Source organism: Geotrypetes seraphini, chromosome 2 (assembly GCF_902459505.1).
Source record: "Geotrypetes seraphini chromosome 2, aGeoSer1.1, whole genome shotgun sequence".
NCBI classification, from domain to species: Eukaryota; Metazoa; Chordata; class Amphibia; order Gymnophiona; family Dermophiidae; genus Geotrypetes; species Geotrypetes seraphini.
Genome location: NC_047085.1, coordinates 431,922,647 through 431,945,616, shown reverse-complemented (window position 1 = coordinate 431,945,616; position 22,970 = coordinate 431,922,647). Strand labels below are relative to the sequence as shown.

At 42.9% G+C, this 22,970-nt stretch overlaps 1 protein-coding gene across 5 annotated transcripts in view; it reads right to left on the bottom strand.

The window, feature by feature from the left end:
- The window catches only part of STAM (signal transducing adaptor molecule), a 149,562-nt gene that overhangs the window by 18,575 nt on the left and 108,017 nt on the right, over positions 1-22,970 (bottom strand). For all 5 annotated transcript variants that reach the window (XM_033931287.1, XM_033931284.1, XM_033931286.1 and 2 more), the window contains 3 exons: positions 16,272-16,360; positions 12,372-12,459; positions 6,990-7,044 (listed from right to left, as the gene is read on the bottom strand). In XM_033931287.1, coding sequence (XP_033787178.1) covers positions 6,990-7,044; positions 12,372-12,459; positions 16,272-16,360 — 232 coding nt within the window. The remainder of the gene's footprint in view (positions 1-6,989; positions 7,045-12,371; positions 12,460-16,271; positions 16,361-22,970) is intronic.

The following is a 22,970-nucleotide window of genomic DNA, read 5'->3' as shown; positions in this document are numbered from 1 at the left end:
AAATGTAAGTAAGCAATCTGTTTTAGTAACCCATTAGGTGCACAATTTCTAATCAGAAAGTGGCCAATGGGATTCAAAGTTGACACCAGGGCTCAGTCTTAGGGTTATATAACAGCATGTTTTGCAACTGAATTCTATCCTTTGCAGTGGAGTAGCAGAAACTGGTGTGGCTAGGCAGAACCCATTTCAATAGATGTTACCTCTACTCACCCTCTCCACCCAGCAGTTTAAGTTTCAAGTTTCTTTATTTTTGATATACCGTTTATCATACAGGTATCTAAATTGTTAACAATAAAATAGAATATAAACATAAAAAAAATAAAAACATATCTAAGCTAAAAGGAGGGAAACACTTCCGCATTGATGTACATGATACGAAAGGGGAAAAAAAAGGGGGAGAGGAAAATTATTAAATACATTGAGATGGAAAATAAAAATAAAGGGAGGAAAATGGAAAAAGGAAGTAGTAAATATGGGTGGGGGTTGCTTCAAAAGAAGCATTTTGATTGTCAAAGAAGTTCTGCAATAGAGGAATAATTGTCATTGAAGTCGGAGTTTACAGGGTGTAGGTGTCTTTAAAAAGGAAGGTTTTTGAGTTTAATTTTAAATTTATCTAAAGAGTTTTCTAATCGAAGATCGGCAGGAAGGGAGCTGTAACAGAGAAGATGGACTTGCGGGTAGTGTCGTAGAAGAGTTCTCGTACTGAAGGGATGTGAACAGATTGTGAACGGAATTTGAAGTTTATCAATGAAAGCTGGTTGGTGGGTGTGTTTTGTTTTGAAGGCAATAAGTAGTATTTTATAGATGAGGCGATGTGTGATGGGCAGCCAGTGTGCTTTGTGGAGAAGTGACATGATCGTATATTTTTGCATGGTAGATTAGTTTTACCGCAGTGTTTTATATTAATTGGATGCGACAAATTTCTTTCTGGGTTATGCCTTAGAAGAGAGCGTTACAGTAGTCTAGGGTCAAAATGACAAGGGAATGGATCAGTATATTAATTGAGGGAGAATTGAGAAGAGAGGAGATAGAGCGGATTAGTCGTAGTTTGTGAAAGCATTTTTTGTGTTTCAATTGTGTTTTGTGTTTAAGCAGCATCAGTATAAGCAGCAACTGTATGCCAGCTTGACAAGACAACATGCACTACCTTGCCTGCCACTGGTCCTTCATGTTTAGAAAGTGCCCACTGGTGGGAAGCTGCTACCACAGGGACCAAGAATATGCTTTCATTTTAGGCTATTGCTATGGGCCTACTTCGGGCCATTGCATGGAGAACCATCTCAAAAAGGAGGAAAGTAAAGAAAAAGGGAGCCTGAAAACAAATAAATCAATAAAGAGCAGTTGAATCTATAATTTCATACCTTGCTAAATCCTAGTGAATATCACAGCTGATAAGGCACAAAGCTCAACATCGCAAGGAAATGTGCTCAAAAATTATATGTACCCCCCCAAATGAAACATTATGCAGTATAGGGGTTAGTGTTCTTGCCAAACTTATTTTGATTGGTCATATAGTCAATCAGTGTTTACTTATGATCCCTTAATCCCTCATTAACCATGCTCATTTCTAGCCAATTCACACCCACATTTGGCCATTTTTAATATCACATCACCACAAGAAATGGTCATAGCTACACCCCCAAACATCACAGAAATGTCCCTAAGCACACCTATTGCTTTTGCATTTCAAATTGCTTATGGTGTCAACAGTAAAGCCAGTGGATTCAGACAAGTAGAACAGCAGGAGCGAAGGAACAAGTTTCTGCTGCTCCAATAGCTGGAAATTTGATCAGACCAAGGCCCATGTGTCTCACCCCATTTTGCCATTAACCTCCCTCCTATCCTGGGGGTTAGCTGCAATCTTGGTGTCATAATTGCTTTCTGGGGGCCCCTGAAACATGGGCTCCAGAAGATTGGGAAGTTTGCAGGAAATCACAAATTAAATTTCATGAACATTTTTATTTTGTTGCTGCTGCTTCAGCTACACAAACTTGTACATTACACAATTTCAACAATCCCACCAACATGAAGTTTAGCTCCCTCAAATCTCTGCCTCGGGCTCAGGAAGGATCTCTAGGTTGAAGATCTCGCTACATACTGATGAAACGCCTACAGCCATGAAAATTACCCAAGCAGATCCTCTAGGAGCTTTTGGTCTGCTATCTGATAGAGACTTGGGTTTGCAATCCTGTACACTAGCCATTAGATTGACTAGCCCTTCAACAAATAGCAATTGACAATTGAAAGGCAAATTGCTCACAGTTGCTCTAGATGCAGAATCTCCTGCCCACTGTCTAATCCACAGCATTCTATGGGCAGAGATCGCATAAACAGAGACCTTACTAAGTACTCTGAATAGATCACAGAGTGCGTCTGCCACTTAATCCACTCCCTCCAACAGAAATTGAGTGTTGACATTGTTCTCCCCTGCTGGGGCCTTCCGTAACTTTGAGTGGCATGATCGCGTATCGTAGGATGCTGCTGCTGTCTTTAATCCCAACACTGCAGTTTCAAATTGTCTCTTATGAACAAAATCCAGCCTGTGATCCTGCATGACCTTTAACATGACTCCCCTTTCAATGGGGAGGGAAGTTCGCTTGGTAACTTGCATCAGGGAATCCACCTTAGGCAAGATGAAAAGCTGTTTGGATTCGGCATCCATGGGATACAGCTTTGTCATGGCCTTCATTACCCAGAGGGGACCCCTCTGGAGTAGTCCAATAGTCCGTTGGCATCTTAGTGATGTCCGGATGCAAGGGAAAGCACTTAGTCTGAGCTTTTGTGCTGTTCATCAATGAGCACTGAGCTATAGTAGACTGGGCCTGTTCCATCTTTAATTCTGAGACTCAGTGATTACCTCACATTGCATTAAGCTTGCACACTGTCGGGCCCTCTCCCAGAACCAGGGCCGCTATCTGGTCAGTCCGCTATCTCCAAGTGGGAGGCCATATCGCCTGCAAGTGAGGACCCCGACAGAGAGTAACAGCATAGAAACCAAATTTTCTTCATCAGACTGGACCCCATCACTGGAGCATAGTTTTGCTGCAGAGCACAGGTGCTCTAAGGGGAAGAAAACCCAAGCACTACAGCTACAAAGACCCCAGAGGGGTTAAAGCAACTGCTGTAATTCAAGTACGCGTCAAATATTATATTGATAACTTCTGGGGCAAAACCCTGACCAGGATGCCTCAAGGGCTCCTGCATGTGCCCCCATGTCTCCTCCTGGGGTTTCCTGATAGTGGCATGAATGGCACAGTCGGCATTTCCCAGCTCTGACCCAGATTTCTGACCAGGGACATGAACTGTCTGGGAACCCAAACCACCAGAGGGACTAGGGGAGTCTAAGCCCATGGCTCCCACCACGCATCATGTGCTGCACTGCACATGGAACACAGACAGTCCTTGGCTAGCCATTAACTGCAAATTTGGAATAAATCCAGAATATCCTGACCTGAGGAGTCCATCTAACCCAAGGGTGTCAAAGTCCCTCCTCAACGGCCACAATCCAATTGGGTTTTCAGGATTTCCCCAATGAATATGCATGAGATCTATTAGCATAAAATGAAAGCAGTGTATGCAAATAGATCTCATGCATATTCATTGTGGAAATCCTGAAAACCCGACTGGATTATGGCCCTCGAGGAGGGACTTTGACACACCTGATCTAACCTGATTTTGAGCAAAATCGAGGTGTTTTGAGACAAAGGCTTTTATTCAAAAATTGGTAAACCCAAGATGGTCACTGTGGCAGCAATTTTGGTGCTATAAATGGACCGAGGGAGCTACCCTGGAGGTAAAAAAAAATCAGCAATTATAGGATTTTAATGGTGGAGGACCCTGGCTCTAACCCTAGGACCCCACAAAAACACTTTTGGAGACACTCCCCCTCATTTTCTTTTTTGGGCTGTCAATCCTGTACTCATTGTGCCATACTTTGTGCTGGGAGCTGCCGAGGCTGGCACTACAGCCAGCTGAAGGGGAGAACCTCTGCCTCAGGCAAATTGGAAAACTGAATTGCTTGCTTCTTCTGACTGACTCTTAGTCCCTCCAGCAGGACTGAGACCTCTCACTGTATGCGCTGAGGGAAGGAAACAGTAAGCCCTGATCCTGGAGAATAGCCACGGAGTTGTCCACCTGCGATCAAGCCCACTGCAGACAGAACCTGGGTGAGCCTACCAAGGGGACTGGTGCCCGAGCTCCCAAACTATTAGTAGAGGCTGGTCAAGTGGGTGCTCTGCAACATAGGCGTCCCCTTGACTACAGACTGTCTGTGTTCTCTTGCAGCCAGAGATGTCCTGAGACTGAGAGCCTCTGCAGCACTGAAAAGTTTCTTGACCAGTTGATAAAAACCCCGAAAAATAAAGAAATAAACATGAGCAGAACAGACAGGCTCTTACTACCTCACATGTAGACAGAATGAGTGAGGAATATAGGACAGCCCAGGGAGAAAGGAGGCTGAGTATAAAATTGCAAATTAGGCTCTCTATACACACCCTGTTGGTGAAGGTGCATAAACCCAGTGGTTCAAGACTGACGTTCCTATTGAACTAGAACAAACAAATAAAAAGAGATTACTGTATTTTTCGCTCCATAAGACGCACCCCAGATTTAGAGAAGGAAAACAAGAAAAAACCCATTCTGAACCAAATTGCATATTACTATATATCCGACACCTTTAAATTCCATCCCAGCCCACCAATCAATCATCACTTTTACATACCCCCCAGCACCTTTAAATTCCATCCCAGCTCTCCAGCACCTTTAAATTTCGTCCCAGCCCTCCAGCACCTTTAAATTCCATCCCAGCTCTCCAGCACCTTTAAATTTCGTCCCAGCCCCCCCCAATCAATCATCACCCAGCACCTTTAAATTCCATCCCAGCCCTCCAGAACCTTTAAATTTTGTCCCAGCCCCCCCCCCCCCCGGCAGTACCTTTAAATTGTGGAGGTCAGACGGCTACTTGCTGCTTGTCGGGGCCCGCGGCGCACTAATGCCTGGGCTTGCGACATGTCCTAATTGTGGCGGTCGCTGGACTGCTGTTTACCGGCACGTCAGGTCGAGCGGCGCACAAGTGCACTGCTGCATGGGCCACTTCTGAATGGCTGCCTCAGTTCTCGTGAGGACCTAGCGAGAACTGAGGCAGCCATTCAGAAGTGGTGTGCGCCCCGCAGCAGTGCACTTGTGTACCGCTGGCCCTGACATGCCGGTAAACAGTAGTCAGAAATCCAGCAACTGGCACAATTAGGACGTGTTGTGGGCCCAGGCATTACCGCGCTTGTGCGCCGCAGGCCCCGACAAGCAGCAGGCAGCCGTCCACTGACCTCCAAAATTTAAAGGTACCGCCGGGGGTAAGGGTGGCATATTCACTTCATAAGACGCACCCTTATTTCCACCCACATTTTGGGTCTTATGGAGCGAAAAATATGGTAGGTTTTTACCTTGATATCTTTTCCAGTAAATATAGATGGTATGCTGAACCAAGGGTCTTGCTCCCTCTCCTGAGAGTCCACTGCAGGAGATTCTGATTACTATTTTCAGCACCTCCACCTTCTCCCAACTTTCTGCTGCCCCCAATCAGTTAGTTAGTTTCAAAGCCAGACAGCCTTACAGGAGAGAATAAGAACAGGGAGAAGACACCCCCCCTCTGCAAAACTTTGATCTGCTCATATAAAAACATTCAGCTAACAAACGTGCCACGGAGAGGGGTAGGCATGTGACTACAAAACTGGTGGTTGTCATTGGGGATTGTAGAGAGGACAGCAGCACCAGTGGTTGGGTGGTGGCTCGAATATAAACAGAGATTCTTATTTTGGGGCAATTTTGCTTATGGGGGGGGGGTACCTTTTATTTAAGATAACCTTATAAATGTGTAATTAAAATATAAATCCCTGAAATATGTATTTTTTGAACCTTCACATTTAACTACATTTATGTCCCTAAAGAGTCTCGAAGGGGTTTGACGTTTTTGAACTCTTAGAACTTAAATTCTGGCTCAGATGCTGGAACTTAGTTTTCCTAAGATTCTTGCAAGTTTTTGTTTTTCTTCGTTCTAGCAATCCAGGATCTCAATTATTATGTGGACTTGAGTTGGATTAGCTTATGTATTTTCTTTCTTGATATAGATTGTATTATTAGTTCTTAGCTAATACTTTCTTTTCTGTACAAGATTAATTCTTGAATTTGTATGTTTAAAATTGATAAATAATAAAACAAACAAATTCAGACCCTTTCGAATTGCCCTATGGGCTTTTATAGCCCTACTCATAGACAAGATGTTGGGAAGATGTGCTGCAGCTTGTCACAGCTCCTCTCAGGGTAGCTGGAAATGGGAGAGGACCTCTGCCACCAAGAACACTGCCTCTTTTGCTACTGGTCATAGCCTCAACCTCCGGGACCAGACTCCAAATGCCATGAAGAGGGGGGAGGGGGGGTTGGATGAAAGTGCAGTCACCCTGTGTGCATGCCGAAGAAAAGCAACTGGTGCCCATACAGCCTGTGCTACCACTCCTGATCAAATCAAGGAGTGAACAAACAAAGGGGAAAACACCCGAGCTCTACATTTCAAGCAGGCTGGCTGAGCAGGTCCCCGCAGGATCCACCTGTCAGCTGCAGACCGGTCTGCTCCTCTCATGCAGGCTAGTCAGTCATTGGAGCTGAACAGGAACACAAAATCCTGCAAAAAAAAAAATCGCAAAAAACACTTGAACAACAACAAAGACAACCAAGCAGATCAAAGTTGCTCCTGCAGGCTCGCTTGCACAAGAAATAACTGACTGGGGGGCAGCAGAAGAGTAGGGAGAAGGTGATGGTGAAAACAGTAATCAGTAGCTCCTGCAATGGACTCGCGGGAGCAAGATCCTTGGTTCAGGATATCATCACTATTACACTAGAAATACCTAAATACCACTGAGTAAGATTAAAAACTGCTGGGTTTCTAGGAAACTAAGCAATCCATGTGAACATGGACAGAAGCTCGTTTATTTGTATACCTGTCAATTTCTTCCAGTTTTTCATCAATGAGTGGTCCCATTTGGTGGCAGACAGCTAGGAGAAGACAAGATTACTTATCAGTGTTTTCACAAGACAGACATTGCTCAAAATATTTATATGATTGATTTTTATGCTGCCAAAGAGCACTATTCATTTAAACCAACCAACCAACTGGAGAAAGAAAATAATTTAAAGCATGCATTTTATATATTTTGAACAATGATGTTCTTTGCATTATCTTTCTTTAATGACAGTCAATAGAGAAACACAATACAATATTCACATTAATTTTATAATCATTTTTATATTGAAACATAAGTGTGAACTATTCTGTGGTATGATTTCATATCCTTTAGGATGCCAAGTACTATTAGTTGAAAAGTATTCTGTCAGCTGCTAATTCATTTTATGTCAAATTGCAGGAAATCGCAAATTAAATGCAAGAACATTTTATTTTGTTGCTGCTTCAGCTACGCAAACTCACACATTACATAATTTCAACAATTCCACCAACATGAATTGCAGATTTAAAGATAAATAATGCACTAAGTCAATGAAACAATGAACTAACCATGCAACTACAACAGCCATATGGTACAAATGGGGAAAACATTTCTGATGTTATGATGGGCGATCATTTGGCATCTAGTGATCACCGAATGGTGTGGTTCAATATTAAGATGTGGGACGAGAGGACTTTACTCAAGTTTGAAGGCTCTAGACTTAACCTTTTCCTATCATAATAAATTTTACGTTACGCTGGTTCCAATCGTAATTAGTTTAGCAAAGTTTTGTATTATTCACCGTTATCATTTACGGCTATTGTAAACATAATGTAAATAAGTCATAAGTCTGTAAATTCAAATATTTTGTGTTCCTGGCTCTATTAGTCCATACAGACTGTTTATCCACTGTCTATGTCATTTTTGGAATGTCCCGTCATCCAGGACACACGATAGGAAAAGGTTAAAAGAACTGTCAAGATGTGGGAATACTTCATGGAGGAATTAGCTGGATGGGAACAGCTAAACAAAGTAGAACAACAGTGGGCAAAACTGAAAGGAACTATTTTAAAGGCAACAAACTTTTATGTTAGAAAAGTACATAAAGGTAAAAAGAAAAGAAAGCTGCTTTGGTTCTCAAATGTAGTAGGTGAAAAAGTAAGAGAAAAAAGGTTAGCCTTTATAAATTACAAGATGTCACAGAAATATGAGGATAGGAAAAATATGAGGAAAAGCTACAAAAAGCTGGAAAAGCTGTCAGAAAAGCAAAGATGAAAATGGAAGAAAAGCGCTGATATGGTAAAATTAGGGTGCAAAACGCTTTTTAGTAATAGGAAAAAGTGTCAAAATGGCATAGTGAGGCTCAAGGGTGATGGAGACAAATATGTAGAAATTGATAAGGATAAGACTTGAATTGCTTAACAAATATTTCTGTTCTGTGTTCATGGATAAAAGACCAGGGGTAGGACTGCACAAAGTAAACACAAATAGGACTGGATGTATGATAGAGCAAGAGAAATTCTCAGAATACTGTGTTTGTGAGGAGTTAGCTATCCTATCACCATAGGCATGTCACTACAGCACTGGTGGGGCACTCATGGAGAGCAACAGTGTGGATCATTTTGGGGGTGGTAGGATAGCAGTACCGTGTTCTTAGGTGAGGGTTAAGCGTGTGACTACAGCACTGGTGGTGGTCATTAGGGATTGAAGAGAGGACATCAGCACCGATGGTTGGGTGGTGGCTCGAATATAAATCGAGATCCTCATTTTTGGGCAATTTTGCTGGCCCAAAAATCTTGGTTTATATTTGAGTATACAGTATACTGTACTCATTTTTTGCAATGGCTGACTATTGTTGATATGGTCCAATTTAAATTGTTGATGACAGTGCCTAAATGTCTATATTAACAATCTTGTCAATATCTGAAGGACTGTATTCATTAGTATGTACCAAGGAGGTCTGTCCTCTCTGAAATTGCATGTCACTTGGTGATTCCGATGATTCAGGAGACACATCTTGAACATACTCACAGATGAAGTTACTCTGTGGCAGGCCTTGCAGCTTGAAATAGGTTGCCAACAGGACTTTGATGTCAACTAAATTTGAGTCAGTTGAAACAGTTATTGAAGCGACATTTGTTTATTTTAGACAGATGATGTAAGGCAGGGGTGTCCAACCTGCGGGCCAAGGGCCACATGTGGCCCCGTGAAGTATTTTGTGCGGCCCCGGTCAAGGGCGATGCGGTGTTTTCCTCTGCTGCTCCCGGGTGTTTACCGTCTTGCCGGCTCCCTGCTCTGTCTTGCTGCAGCATTTGCGCGGCCCTAGAAACATTTTTTTCAGCCAACGCGGCCCAGGGAAGCCAAAAAGGTTGGACACCCCTGATGTAAGGCATTATGACCTGAACTCTCTATTGTTATCTTCATTGGTTTGTTGTTTTAAAATTATGTATGTATTTTTTAGATCGCTTTGGAATAAGGCAGTTTATATATTTTTAAAAAATGAAATGAAAACAAAATAGTTAGTAGAGTGCTAAAGAGAGCTATCCTTGGGCTGACTCTTTGCGGAAGAACTGTTTGGCAAAGTTTGTCTTTTTGCAGATGATACCAAGCTCTGTAACAGGGTAGACACCCTGGACGGTGTGGATAACGTGGTGAGATCTAACTAAGCTTGAACAATGGTCTGATAATTGGCAATTAAAATTTAATTTTAAAAAATGAAGGGTCATGCACTTGGGCTGCAAAACTCCAGGAGAACGGTAAAGTATAGGAGGTGTACGAACAAAGAGCAAGGCTTGGGGGTAATTGTGTCTGAAGATCTCAGGATGGCAAAACAGGTAGAAAAAGTGATAGTCAAAGCCAGGAAGATGCTTGGAAGTATAAAGAAAGGCATGATCAGTAGGAAAAAGGAGATGCTAGTACTACTGTATAAGTCTCTGGTGAGGCCCCCATTTGGAATACTGTGTAAAATTCTGCAGACCACATCTTTTTTTTTTATTATTATAATTTTGAATACTTACAATATCCAATAACTCAAAGGAAAAAAAGGAATCTCATAAACAACACATAATCAATTATACATGTATGACAGACCACATTTTAAAAAATAAATAGGATGGAGTTGGTCTAGAAAACTGTTCCAAAACTGGTTGGTGGTCTTTGACATAAAGCATATTGGGACAGTCTTCAAGACCTTAATACGCATACTCTGGAAGAAAGATGGGAGAAAGGGGATATGATAGAGATATAACTTGAAACTTGAAATATCTCCATGAATGAAATCTTCAGAAGAGGGCATAGGATGAAGTTAAGAGGTGAAAGGCTCAGGAATAATCTAAGGAAATACTTCTTTACAGAAAGGGTGGTAGATACATGGAACAGTCTCCTGGTAGAGGTGGTTGAGACAAAGACTGTCTGAATCCAAGAAAGCATGTGGGATCTCTTAGGGCAGGGGTGTCCAATGTCGGTCCTCGAGGGCCGCAGTCCAGTCGGGTTTTCAGGATTTCCCCAATGAATATGCATGAGATCTCTTTGTATGCACTGCTTTCAATGCATATTCATTGGGGAAATCCTGAAAACCCGACTGGACTGCGGCCCTCGAGGACCGACATTGGACACCCCTGTCTTAGGGAGATAAGGAGATCATGCATGCTGTGGATGGGCAGACTGGATAGGCCATTTGCCCTTTATCTGCCATCATGTTTTTATTTAGAAACGTTACCATCATGTGTCCTGATGTGAAATGTATGCAGTCAATACTGAGATAATTGAGATCACGCCTTATTGTTTTGACAATTTTATTAGCTTTCCTAATTTCTATCATCATTTAATTGCCTGTCCTTTTTGGCCAGATGAATAGTAGTTCATCCCACTGCTATTTTTAGCACATTCTCATAAAGAATTTCTTTCCATAGAGATTCTATAGCACCTTTTGTTTCCTGCAGAACTTTTATTTTGTCTGACTCAATGCCTCACATTCACCAAAGAGCATCTGGATAAACAATAAGGCTTCAGAAATAATATTCTCTAGATAAATCAAAAATTTTGGTCACAACAACTAAATATTTTCACTGGCAAAAAGCTTTCCAAATTAAAAACCTCACCATGACTGTCAAAAGTGATGGTGGAGGTAACAGTGTGGAGCTGTTTTGTTGCATAAGGATATGGATGACCAAAATATCATTGACAAGATCATAAATTCAACTTTATATCATAACATTCTAGAGAATATTAGTTGATCTGTGAGCTGAAGCCAGCTAAAAGTGGGTTATGTAGCAAGATATGTCCAAACGAAAGTCCCAATTTAAGTCCTATTAAAGTGTGGCAAGACCAGAAGCAAGCAAACAGGCTGTCAGAGCGTTGAAGGGTGCTGTGAGAGACTACCCAAAGAAAAAGGGGCCAAATATCAAAGAAATCATAAAACAAAGTGGGATAAAGCCATCATAAGAGGTCATCATAATTGACACTGCGAAGCATAAAGCCAACACTTCTAAATCAGTCTCACATGCCTTGAGATGTGAACACACAGTTTCAGTATGTTGGATATCATAATGGATCAACTGGACTCCTGAGGAAGGCATCTTCTGCCGAAACACAGTGTTGGGTCCTTTTTTTTTTTTACATCTTTGATTATCATCCATACTTGCAAATTGTCTCACAATCGCTTCTGTAATCCACAATCAAGAATTGTTTTATAATAAACCTATGTGTGTTCACCCAGAAACAGTGGTGACATTCTGTGAGAGACTGAACAACAGTTATAGGCAACATTTAGTTGAAGTTATTGCTCTTCAAGATGATGCTAATTACTGAATGAAACGTTCATATGCTATATTTATACAAGCTTTATTACCATTAAATCTTTTCATTAATAATCAAAACATATCCTTGCACCAAGTTATTTGTCCAATAAAATCATTTCTTTCTCATATCGTGGTCTAGATTAGGATCTATTATAAATGATACAAAAATACAGACCACCCAAAGGATATCAGACTTTTTCTCTTCAATCTATATTTACTGACAAAGAGACAGCTGCATTAGATTTTATTGAACAGTACATGCTGGCCATATTAGCTGTTCCTTTTTCTCCATCATTTGTGCAACCTCCTTTTTTCACTTTTTCTCTTCAATCTAGGAGGTCAATTCTGATACATTTCTCTAAAACTAAATATATTTTTCTTTATTGCGAATAGACTATCAATCCATTAAGCCCAGTATCTTAGTCTCCAACAGCGACCCAGGTCACATGCAGGCATACCTCTTCAACTGCATTGTTCCAATCCTGAAAATAAATTTTAATACTTCAAGACAGCACTGGCCTTTCACTTCAAAAAAAAAGAAAACATATGCTCTTCAGCACAATATGTAAAAGATATGTACCTTCAAGATGAAGCAGCTCCACTGGATCTGGCTGCTCATCAGTTGGGTCTGCATTTTGTAAACTCTGTAGCAATTGATCCATTTTATCCTGAAAACAATAATGACATTAACACTTAACAATTTTAAAATAATGAGGATGCATTTGTGCTATTCAACGCAAATAAAAATACTTCATAGATAAGCATTAGAGAATGACACGGTGACGGTTTACCCGCGGCCACCGCATTTAAGCCGCGGGTCACCGCCGAAAACGGGGAAGAAAACTAGCAGTCGCTGCGGTGACGGGGACAAGGCCATTCACCGACCGCGGAAACGGTGAACAGGTTTGTCCCCGCGGGCCAATGTACCCCCTTCTAGGAACCGCTATTTACCTGTGTTTCACCGTGCTCCTCATTTGTCAGATCAACCCTTCCTGCCAATCGCAGCAGAAGGGTACCCAACCCCTCCTGCCGGTCCTCCCAATGGCCTCCCCTAAGATCGCCGGCAGGAGGGTACCCAACCCCTCCTGCTGGACCCCCCCCCCAACGAACCCTCCCACCCCGGAACCCCCTTAGTCTTACTTTCCAAGTTGGACCGGACAGCTCCTCGCTCGTCTGGCCAGCAGGCCTGCCTCCGTCCAAATGAGGCGGGCCCGCCCCTCCCCTCCCCTGCCTAACCCACAGGATCCTAGGGCCTGATTGGCCCAAGCACCTAAGGCCCCTCCTATAGCGGGAGTGGCTTTAGGTGCCTAGACCAATCAGGCCCTAGGATCCTGTGGGTTGGGCAGGGTAGGGGTGGGCCCGCCTCATTTGGACGGAGGCAAGCCTGCTGGCCATACGTGTGAGGAGCCGTCCGGTCCAACTTGGAAAGTAAGACTAAGGGGGTTCCGGGGTGGGAGGGTTCGTTGGGGGGGGTCCAGCAGGAGGGGTTGGGTACCCTCCTGCCGGCGATCTTAGGGGAGGCCATTGGGAGGACCGGCAGGAGGGGTTGGGTACCCTTCTGCTGCGATTGTCGGGAGGGCCGTTGAGGGGGTCTACAGGAGGGGTTGGGTGCCCTCCTGCCGTGATCGCTGGGGGGAGGGGAGACTTGCAGCCGTAGCCGCGGTCACTATGCTAATCACGGCAGGGAGATCTTTGCCGCGATTAGGTACAGCGGCCGCGTCTAATTACCATATAGGCTAACATTGTAAGCATTTAAAGTACATGTCGTGTTTGTTTTTGCATTGCTAGCCCCAGGGGTGGTGGAAGATTAGTGATTGAAAAACTGTATGAAAAATAACTATTTTAAATTTAGTGATCAAAATGTGTCAGTTTTGAGAATTTATATTAATTAATTTTTTCTCTGCGTGTTTTGTTTTTGTATAGTTATTAACTAATATTTAACTAAGTTTTAAAGTTTTAAAGAATGTTTCCTTTATACGTAAATAAAGAAAAGTGAATGGGATTGCAGTGGCGGTGACGGGGCGGTGAATGGGGTGGCAGTGGCGGTGACGGGGCGGTGAAGAGGATGGTGAGACGGGGACGGGGCGGTGACGGGGATGGTGAGACGGGGACGGGGCGGTGACGGGGATGGTGAGACGGGGACGGGGCGGTGACGGGGACCAATTTTTTCACCGTGTCATTCTCTAATAAGCATGACAAAATACTATACAAATTAAAAGATGGCTGTTTAATTCTAACATTCTTTAAGTTCCTCTGATGTCACAAATGATATTATGAGGGGACTTAAGAAAACAGAAAGATGCCTATTTTGGCACTATTTTATAAAAGTATACACAGGAGCCTATGTGATTATAAAATATCAATGCAAATTCAGCAGAAATTGTTCAAGGCATGGACATAACACTTACTCATGTGCAGGTGTAAATGTTAGCACATACTTGGGATGCAACTTTGCTATAACTTTATACTTGTGCATGCCAGCTTGCAACACATGTACTTTTTGGCATGACGACAAAGTTAATTACCTATAGCAGGTATTCTCTGAGGACAACAGGAATTAAACTTCACATACGTCTGATGTCACTACATGGGCAGCACTACACACCAGTTAACTTTTCTAGAAGTCTCAGAGTGGAATCACTGCACATGCACATCTGTTCCCATCTGCCACAGTCACACAGGATTTCCTCACTCCATCACAAGCTAGAAAAAATTCAATTCCTTGGTGAAGTGGCAGAGTTGAAGATGTCTCACATCACCAACTGTATGGTCAAGTCTTCTATATACATCAGTAAAACTTCTTCTCTCAACACCTTAGAAATCAGCCAACCTAGAATCAGAGCCTCTTTCAGATAAGATTCTATTGTTTAAGGTGTTTGTTCAGGTCACTGCCAGATGGTGGCTGTTGTAATTTGCTTGTGGTTCTATGAGAAAAGTGAATAAAGATATTTACAAATAATATCACACCACCTTCACTGGGAAGGGAGGTACCCTTGATAACCTGCATCACCAGGAAGTCTACTTTATTGTTCCACTGGTAAAATGCAGCATCCATTAGATAAGAGCTTTGCCTAGCTTTAATAGAGCTCAAATAATATCCCAATGTAGCCTAGCAATAAACTACTCTTCATACCCTTGACTAGCATCCAACCTGCAGATTTGGATAAGAACATTTTGAGACAGTAAACAGGCGCAGAAAATAAATGACAGGGCAGGGGTCCAGAATGACACACCTATCTACTAGAAAAGATATTAGCAAGATAAGAACCTAATCTCTTTTTCTAGTGCAATAGGTGTGTTATTCTAGATTAGCGGGACACACAAAAGCAATCTCAGAAATCTAGGGCGGTACCACTGCACCAACTCGTTACACTGAAGACCCTTGCCACCACATCCATCTGTAAAACTTGGTAAATGTACATACAGTGGATCAAGTCATCGACCTACAATCTCCTTAGGGGAGACTGCCCTAGCTTCGGCCCATGACGAAGCCACACTTCTAGTTGAATGCGCCTTTACAGAAACAGGAGACCTGTTTCCATAAACAATGTATGCTGATGAAATCGCCCTATGGATCTACTTGAAAATCGTGGCCTTGGAATTGTCAGTACAAAATGATGGTCAGATAGCTTGAACTTATTGGTGACCTCGAGATATCAGAGGAGCACCCTCTTAACATCCAAGCTCTTTAGAATCCAGTCCTTTTTCTCAGAACCTGTGGACTGGAATGATGGAACGCTGAAACCACCTTGGCAGAAATGAAGGAATGGTGTGCAAAAAGACTCCAGCTTCAGTGAGTTTAAGGAAAGGCTCCCTGCAAAAAATGAGCCTGTAGCTCCAAGACCTGTCTCGCTGAGGTAATAGCCACCACAAAAAATGTTTTTTGAGTGTCAGGTGCATCAAGGATGCTTCCCTCAGCAGCTCTTATGGAGCAAGCAGATCAGAAAAACTCCTTCAGGCTCGCATGCAGAAGGAAGAAACTGTAGGGGGCAGCAGGGGCCTCTGTGAAGTTGGAGGGATTCAGAAAAAAATCCAGAGTGGATTCCTTCTGCAAGGTTAGCGAGCACTGGGATATTACCCACTCATCTAGTATGACACACCAACTGCACTAGAATAAGCATTTATCGGTACAAAACGGAAGACCGGCAGAGGCCAATATTTGGTAGAATAATATACTAGCATGCACACTCTTCTCAACTGTTTGTCATATTTGGGGCTCCTTTTACTAAGGTGCGCTAGCATTTTTAGCGCACACAGGATATTACTGTGCGCTACTCGGCTAGAACTAACGCCAGCTCAATGCTAGCGTTAGTGTCTAGCGCGCGCGGCTATGTAGCTTAATGCTCTAACGCAGCTTCATAAAGGGAGCCATTGGTCTTTCAAATAAGAAAATGTGTACGATTTTCCACAACTAGGATAAACTAGTTAGCACAATAAACGTTTATGGGTTATTCCAATGAAATGTAAACACTTTACTTACTTCATCAATATAAACAGGCTCAGGCTCTGATTCTATAGTTTCTATTTGAATGTCGTCACTGAACTGTACTGTCTTCTTTTCCGTTTTTACTGAAACATTAAAAAATAGATAAATCTTTAACTCAGATAATTAAACTGTCACAATAGATCAGCTGAGAAATTGTGTTCACTGATAAGTTCAATAGCTGTAGTCTGGAGAACACAAACAAATGAGATTACTTGCATGTTATAATCATTCCCTTACCACAGCAAGTTACTGGAGTCATATATATGCTTTGTGTGACTGGTATTGCATGTGTCAGAGAGACATTTGTAGAAAAATCTTTAAAGAAACCCCACAAAACACACCTTTCAATGTGCCCAATCAATGACACATGTAATAACAAACCACAGCAGGAAAATGGAAAAGAATTAAAAAAAAAAAAAAAAAAAAAGAGTCAGTAATATGAATCTTCTGAGCCACTGTGATCAGAGAACACATTTTATAGGTAATTTAATTTTTCCTAATGTCAAACAACCTACATGAGAGCACATGCACATGTGACTATGAAAAGGCTGTCTAATAAAAAAAGGATAGGTTAACTATGGTACAATAGACAAAAACATAGTTAAGTGCTACTCTCAAAGAAACTTTGTATTTTGAATAGATAAAGCAGAGAAAAGAATCTACAAGACAACAGAAGCCGTAGCAGGTATATATTCTCACATGTGGGTGATGTCATCCACGGAACCTGGTACGGTTAAATTTTAAACACTGCCCATACTATGCACGTGCTGTTGTCTTCCCACCCAATGTTGGCTTGCGGGACTTGCAGTTCAGTAACAAAGCTATGAAGCCAACTAGGGGACATGGATGGGTTGTGAGAATATATACCTGCTACAGTAAGTAATATTCCTTTCTCTGAAGACAAGCAGGTATAATATTCTCACATGTTGGACTCAAAAGCTGCCAGGATTATGCCTCTAGGACAGGTGCTGTATGTTTGGAACAAGCTGCCCGGATCCCTAAGGTGGACTCTGTCTCTGGTAGTGTTCAAGGCCCAGTTAAAAGCCCACCTCTTTGAGAGTGCTTTCGACTCCTAACTCTTCTCACCTTGGGTTCTGCATCCCCAACCCTATATGTTAGATTATAAGCTCTTCTGAGCAGGGACTGCCTATAAATGTCAAAATGTACAGCGCTGCGTACGCCTTTCAGTGCTATATAAGTGATAAGTAGTAATAGTAGATGTGTGTACAAGCATCACCAATTGTTTTTCTGAATCATGGGAAGGGTGCTCAGGGAAACCATCCTGAACTTTTCTCTGACTAGATAATTGTTCAAGTCTCTTAGGTATAGGATGGGACAAAATCTCCCCATCTTTTTAGGCATGAGGAAGTACTAGAAATAAAATCCTTTCTCCTCTTCTCCTTGTGTAACAAGTTTAAATGCACAGGTCTTTAAACTAAACTAAAACTTAACTTTATATACCGGATCTTCAACCAGAGGAAGCTTGACGCGGTTAACAATAAATTTAAAAAATAAGCTAAAATACAAGAGGATTAATTTTCAAAATGTTTAGCAAATAGAAAAGTTTTTAAAGATTTACGGAAAGATTGAAAAGAGCTGGGACACCTCAAAATCAAAGGAAGTTCATTCCATAATTGGGGAAATTTAAAAGCCAGAAAAAGGCTAAATTTCTTGACTCCTTGAGTTTCTTTCCTAGAAGGGAGGGAAAGTTTAAATCATTGAGTGCCTCTCGCATATGAAAATCTATAAACATTCATAGAAGAGGAATAAGACGAACAAAAATACCATATAATATTTTGAAAATAACACAAAAACATTTAAACTGGATTCTGAGATAAACCGGGAGCCAATGGAGACTCAAAAGCAATGGAGTTACGTGGTCGAATTTGCTTTTCCCATAAATCAACTTACGCAGCGGTATTCTGAATCAATTGTAGTCTTTGGAGGCAGGTCTTTGTGATGCCAAGATAAATGGCATTACAATAATCTAGCCAATATGGTATAATTGATTGGACCAAAACAGAAAAATTACGTTGATGGAAAAGAGATCTAACCTTCCTCAGCATTCGTAAACTGAAAAAACATTTCTTAACCAGAGAGTTTATTTGATCCTTAAAGGTAGGGGAAGAGTCAAAAAGTATTCAAAAAATCTTGGAGAACTCAATTTATAGGGAGGCTCCAGAATCCAAAAGTACAGTGGAAGGAAGATAATCCAGTTTTGGGCCTAACCACAAAAGTTTAGTTTTGGCTGCATTTAACTTCATCTGGACAGACATAGCCCAAGTTTGAAGTCTGGAAATACAGTGGAACCTCGGTTTGCGAGTGTTTTGCAAGATGAGCAAAACACTCAGCAAACTTTTGCCTCGCAAACCGAGCATGTTCCGGTGTACGAGCACCTCCCCCCTGCTCTAACCGGCATCGCACCCCACCGAGCCGGCATCGCAACCCCCCTCCCCGCGAACGCCCCTCCCGTGAGAACCGCAAAGCACCCCCGTGCTGAAAGCGGCATCCGCCCGCCCTTCCTCCCAAACACGGTCCTTACCCCTTCTGCTCGTTGTAAGGGTGAATGCGAGCTCCCGCCTCTTGCCTGGGTAGGTTATAGGAATAGTCAGGGACCACTTCACAGGTCATAGACCTGATGGGCCGCCGCGGGAGCGGACCGCTGGCGTGATGGACCTCTGGTCTGACCCAGTGGAGACAACTTCTTATGTTCTTATCTGCGCATGCTCAAGGCCTTCTGGCTCACGTTCTCTCGGAGATCTCGTTCTCTCCGAGAGAACGAGAGCCAGAAAGCCTTGAGCATGCGGGAGCTCGCATTCACCCTTACAACGAGCAGAAGGGGTAAGGACCGTGTTTGGGAGGAAGGGCGAGCGGATGCCGCTTTCAGCACGGGGGTGCTTTGCAGTTCTCGCCGGGGGGGGGGCGTTCGCGGGGGGAGGGGGGCTTGCAATACCGGTTCAGGGGGTGCGATGCCGGTTAGAGCGGAGGGAGGGGGTGATGGAGCAGCGCCGGTAGCCTTTGGGGGGGGGGGTTTGGTAGAACGAATCAAAGTGAGTTTCCATTCATTCCTAAGGGGAAACTCGCTTTGATATACGAGTAACTTGATTTACGAGCATGCTTCTGGAACGAATTATGCTCGTAAACCAAGGTTCCACTGTACAGTGGTTTATTCTAAAAGTTAAATTGGTAATATTTGAGTCAATCTCGCTCAATATAAAGATGTCGACCACATAGGTAAACAGTGTTTCCCAAGCTGACAACTTGTAAGTATTCAAAGTTGTCATATAAAGATTGAACAAGATTGGGGAAAGCAGAGAGCCCTGGGGAACCCCACAAGGAGGCTGCCAGGAATTAGAAATATTACCATCAATATTAACTGAGTAAGATCGAGACAGTAAAAATTTAGAAATCCAAACAAAGACAACCTGATTAAGTCCCATATCTGAAAGTAATTGGAGCTGAATATCATGATAAACTACATCAAACGCTGTGGACAAATCAAAATGAAGCAAAATTGAACATTTATTTTGTAGTTGTAATTGTTGGATTTTAGAAAGAAGAGAGATCAATAAGGTTTCAGTACTAAAATTAGAACAAAATTCATATTGAAAAGGTTGAAGTAGTGAAAATTTCTCCAGATAATTGGTAAGTTGACCAGCTGATTCTAACAACTTTGTCAACAATGGTATATTAGCAATTGGTCGATAATGAAAGGTGATAATAGGATCTAGATCTGATTTTTTCAGAAGGGGAAGGAGTGTTATTTGCCTCATAGATTGCGTAAAGTATCCATTTTCCAGTGAGTAATTTAATAAAATGGTCAACCACATTATGACCTGAGAAGGAATATTAAGAAAAAGATATGATGGAAAAGGATCCAATGAACATTTACACTTTCTCAACTTTTCACACAATTTGGATACTTGGTATTCAGAAACTGAATCAAAAGAGCACCAATAACGATCAACTGATATCTCCAGTGTGAGATATTTTGAATAAGAGGAGAAATATCCAATATTTCCTGTAGGAAAAGATTGCATGAGAGAGATTTTTGTCTTGAAAAAAGTAGGCTAAACATAGAAATAGACGGCAGATAAGGGCCAAGGCCCATCTAGTCTGCCCACCTTAATGTCCCTCCCCTACCTTCGCCCTATGAATAGATCCCTCCCCTACCTTCGCCCTGTGAATAGATCCCATATGACGATCCCATTTGGCCTTAAAATCAGGCACTCTGCTGGCCTCGATCACATGCATTGGAAGACTATTCCAGCGATCAACCACCCTTTCTGTGAAAAAGAATTTCCTGGTGTCAGCTCGTAGTTTCCCTCCCCTAATTTTCCACAGATGCCCTCTTGTTGTCGTTGGACCCTTGAAAAGGAAGATATCTTCCTCCGTCTCTATGCGGCCCGAGAGATACTTGAACGTCTCGATCATGTCCCCCCTCTCTCTGCGCTCCTCGAGTGAGTATAGCTGCGATTTGTTTAGCCGTTCCTTGTATGGGAGATCCTTGAGTCCCGAGACCATCCGGGTGGCCATTCTCTGAACTGACTCCAGTCTCAGCACATCCTTGCGATAATGCGGCCTCCAGAATTGCACACAGTATTTCAGATGGGGCCTCACCATGGATCTATACAGCGGCATAATGACTTCCGGCTTTCGGCTGACGAAACCCCTGCGTATGCAACCTATGACTTGTCTTGCTTTGGATGAAGCTTGCTCCACTTGATTGGCAGCCTTCATGTCCTCACTGACGATCACCCCTAGGTCACGTTCTGCTTCAGTTCTTGTTAGGATCTCTCCATTTAGGGTGTAAGTCTTGCATGGATTTTGGTTGCCCAGGTGCATAACTTTGCATTTTTTGGCATTGAAGTTGAGTTGCCAGGACCTAGACCAGCGTTCCAGTAGGAGTAGGTCGTGCATCATGTTGTCGGGCATTGAAACATCATCTATTGTGCATTTGCCCACTACATTACTTAGTTTGGCGTCATCGGCGAATAATGTTATTTTACCCCGAAGCCCTTCTGCCAAGTCCCTTATAAAGATGTTGAATAGGATTGGGCCCAAGACCGAGCCCTGTGGCACTCCACTGATCACCTCCGTCATTTCAGAGGGTGTGCCGTTCACCACCACCCTTTGAAGCCTACCTCCAAGCCAGTTCCCAACCCATTTCGTCAATGTGTCACCTAATCCTATAGAACACATCTTGCTCAGCAACCTGCGGTGTGGTACGCTATCGAATGCTTTGCTAAAGTCCAGGTACACGATGTCCAGGGACTCCCCAATATCTAGCTTCCCCGTCACCCAGTCGAAGAAGCTGATCAGGTTGGATTGGCACGATCTCCCTTTTGTAAATCCATGTTGACGGGGATCCCGTAGATTCTCCTCATCCAGGATCTTATCCAATTGGTGTTTTATTAGAGTTTCCATTAGTTTGCTCACTATCGATGTTAGACTCACTGGTCTGTAGTTTGCTGTCTCCATCTTGGAGATTTTCTTGTGGAGTGGAATGACGTTAGCCGTCCTCCAGTCCGACGGGACGCTGCCTTTCCTAAGGGAGAGGTTGAAGAGCTTGGACAGTGGCTCCGCCAGGACATCACACAGCTCCCTTAGCACCCTGGGGTGTAGGTTGTCAGGCCCCATTGCCTTGTTAACCTTGAGCCTTGATAGCTCACTGTAGACACTGCTGGGCGTAAACTCGAAGTTACTAAACGGGTCAACTGAGTCAACTCTTGTCTGTAGCTGAGGGCCAAGTCCCGGTGCTTCTCGGGTGAAGACTGAGCTGAAGTATTCATTTAATAGTTGGGCTTTTTCCGAATCCTTTTCCACATAGTCTCTATCTGGTTTCCTAAGACGTACAATCCCGCCTGAGTTTTTACTTCTGTCACTGATATACCTAAAGAAGGATTTATCTCCCTTCTTGATGTTTTTTGCCCGAGACTCCTCCATGTGAAACTTAGCCTCCCTGACTGCCGTTTTGACGGCTTTTGATTTGGTCAAGTAGTCTGCTTTAGAGACCTGTTTCCCTGATTGTTTGTAAGAGATGAATGCTTTTTTCTTCTCCTTGATAAGGGCTGAGATCTCCGCAGTGAACCACTTCGGCTTATTGTTCCTTCGCCGTTTACTTACTAATTTAACATAGCGGTTTGTCGCTTTCTGTATGGTGGTTTTCAAAGTCGACCACATTTCTTCCACACTATCGGTTTCTGCTTGTCCTTGTAGCGCCTGGTGAACGAAGTCTCCCATTTCTTTGAAGTTTGTATCCTTGAATTGGAGGACCTTGGTCAGTGTGGTAGATTTAGTGAAACCTTTCCTAAGATTGAACCATACCATGTTGTGGTCACTGGAGGCCAATGTGTCACCCACCGAGACCTCTGTGACACTTTCTCCATTGATAAGTAGTAGGTCCAGTATTGCCTGATCCCTTGTTGGGTCCAACACCAGTTGCTTGAGACCAGCTCCTTTCATAGAGTTTAATAGCTTCCTGCTGCTGCCGGAAGCAGAGGTAAGTGTATCCCAATCCACATCAGGCATGTTGAAGTCACCTAACACTACTGTGTCCCCACACAAGGTGATATTTTCTATATCACTAATTATTTCCATATCCAGGTCATCATGTTGTCTTGGGGGTCTGTAAATTACGCCAAGATACAAGCATTTGTCCTTCCCTCTGGCCAAATTAACCCAAAGGGATTC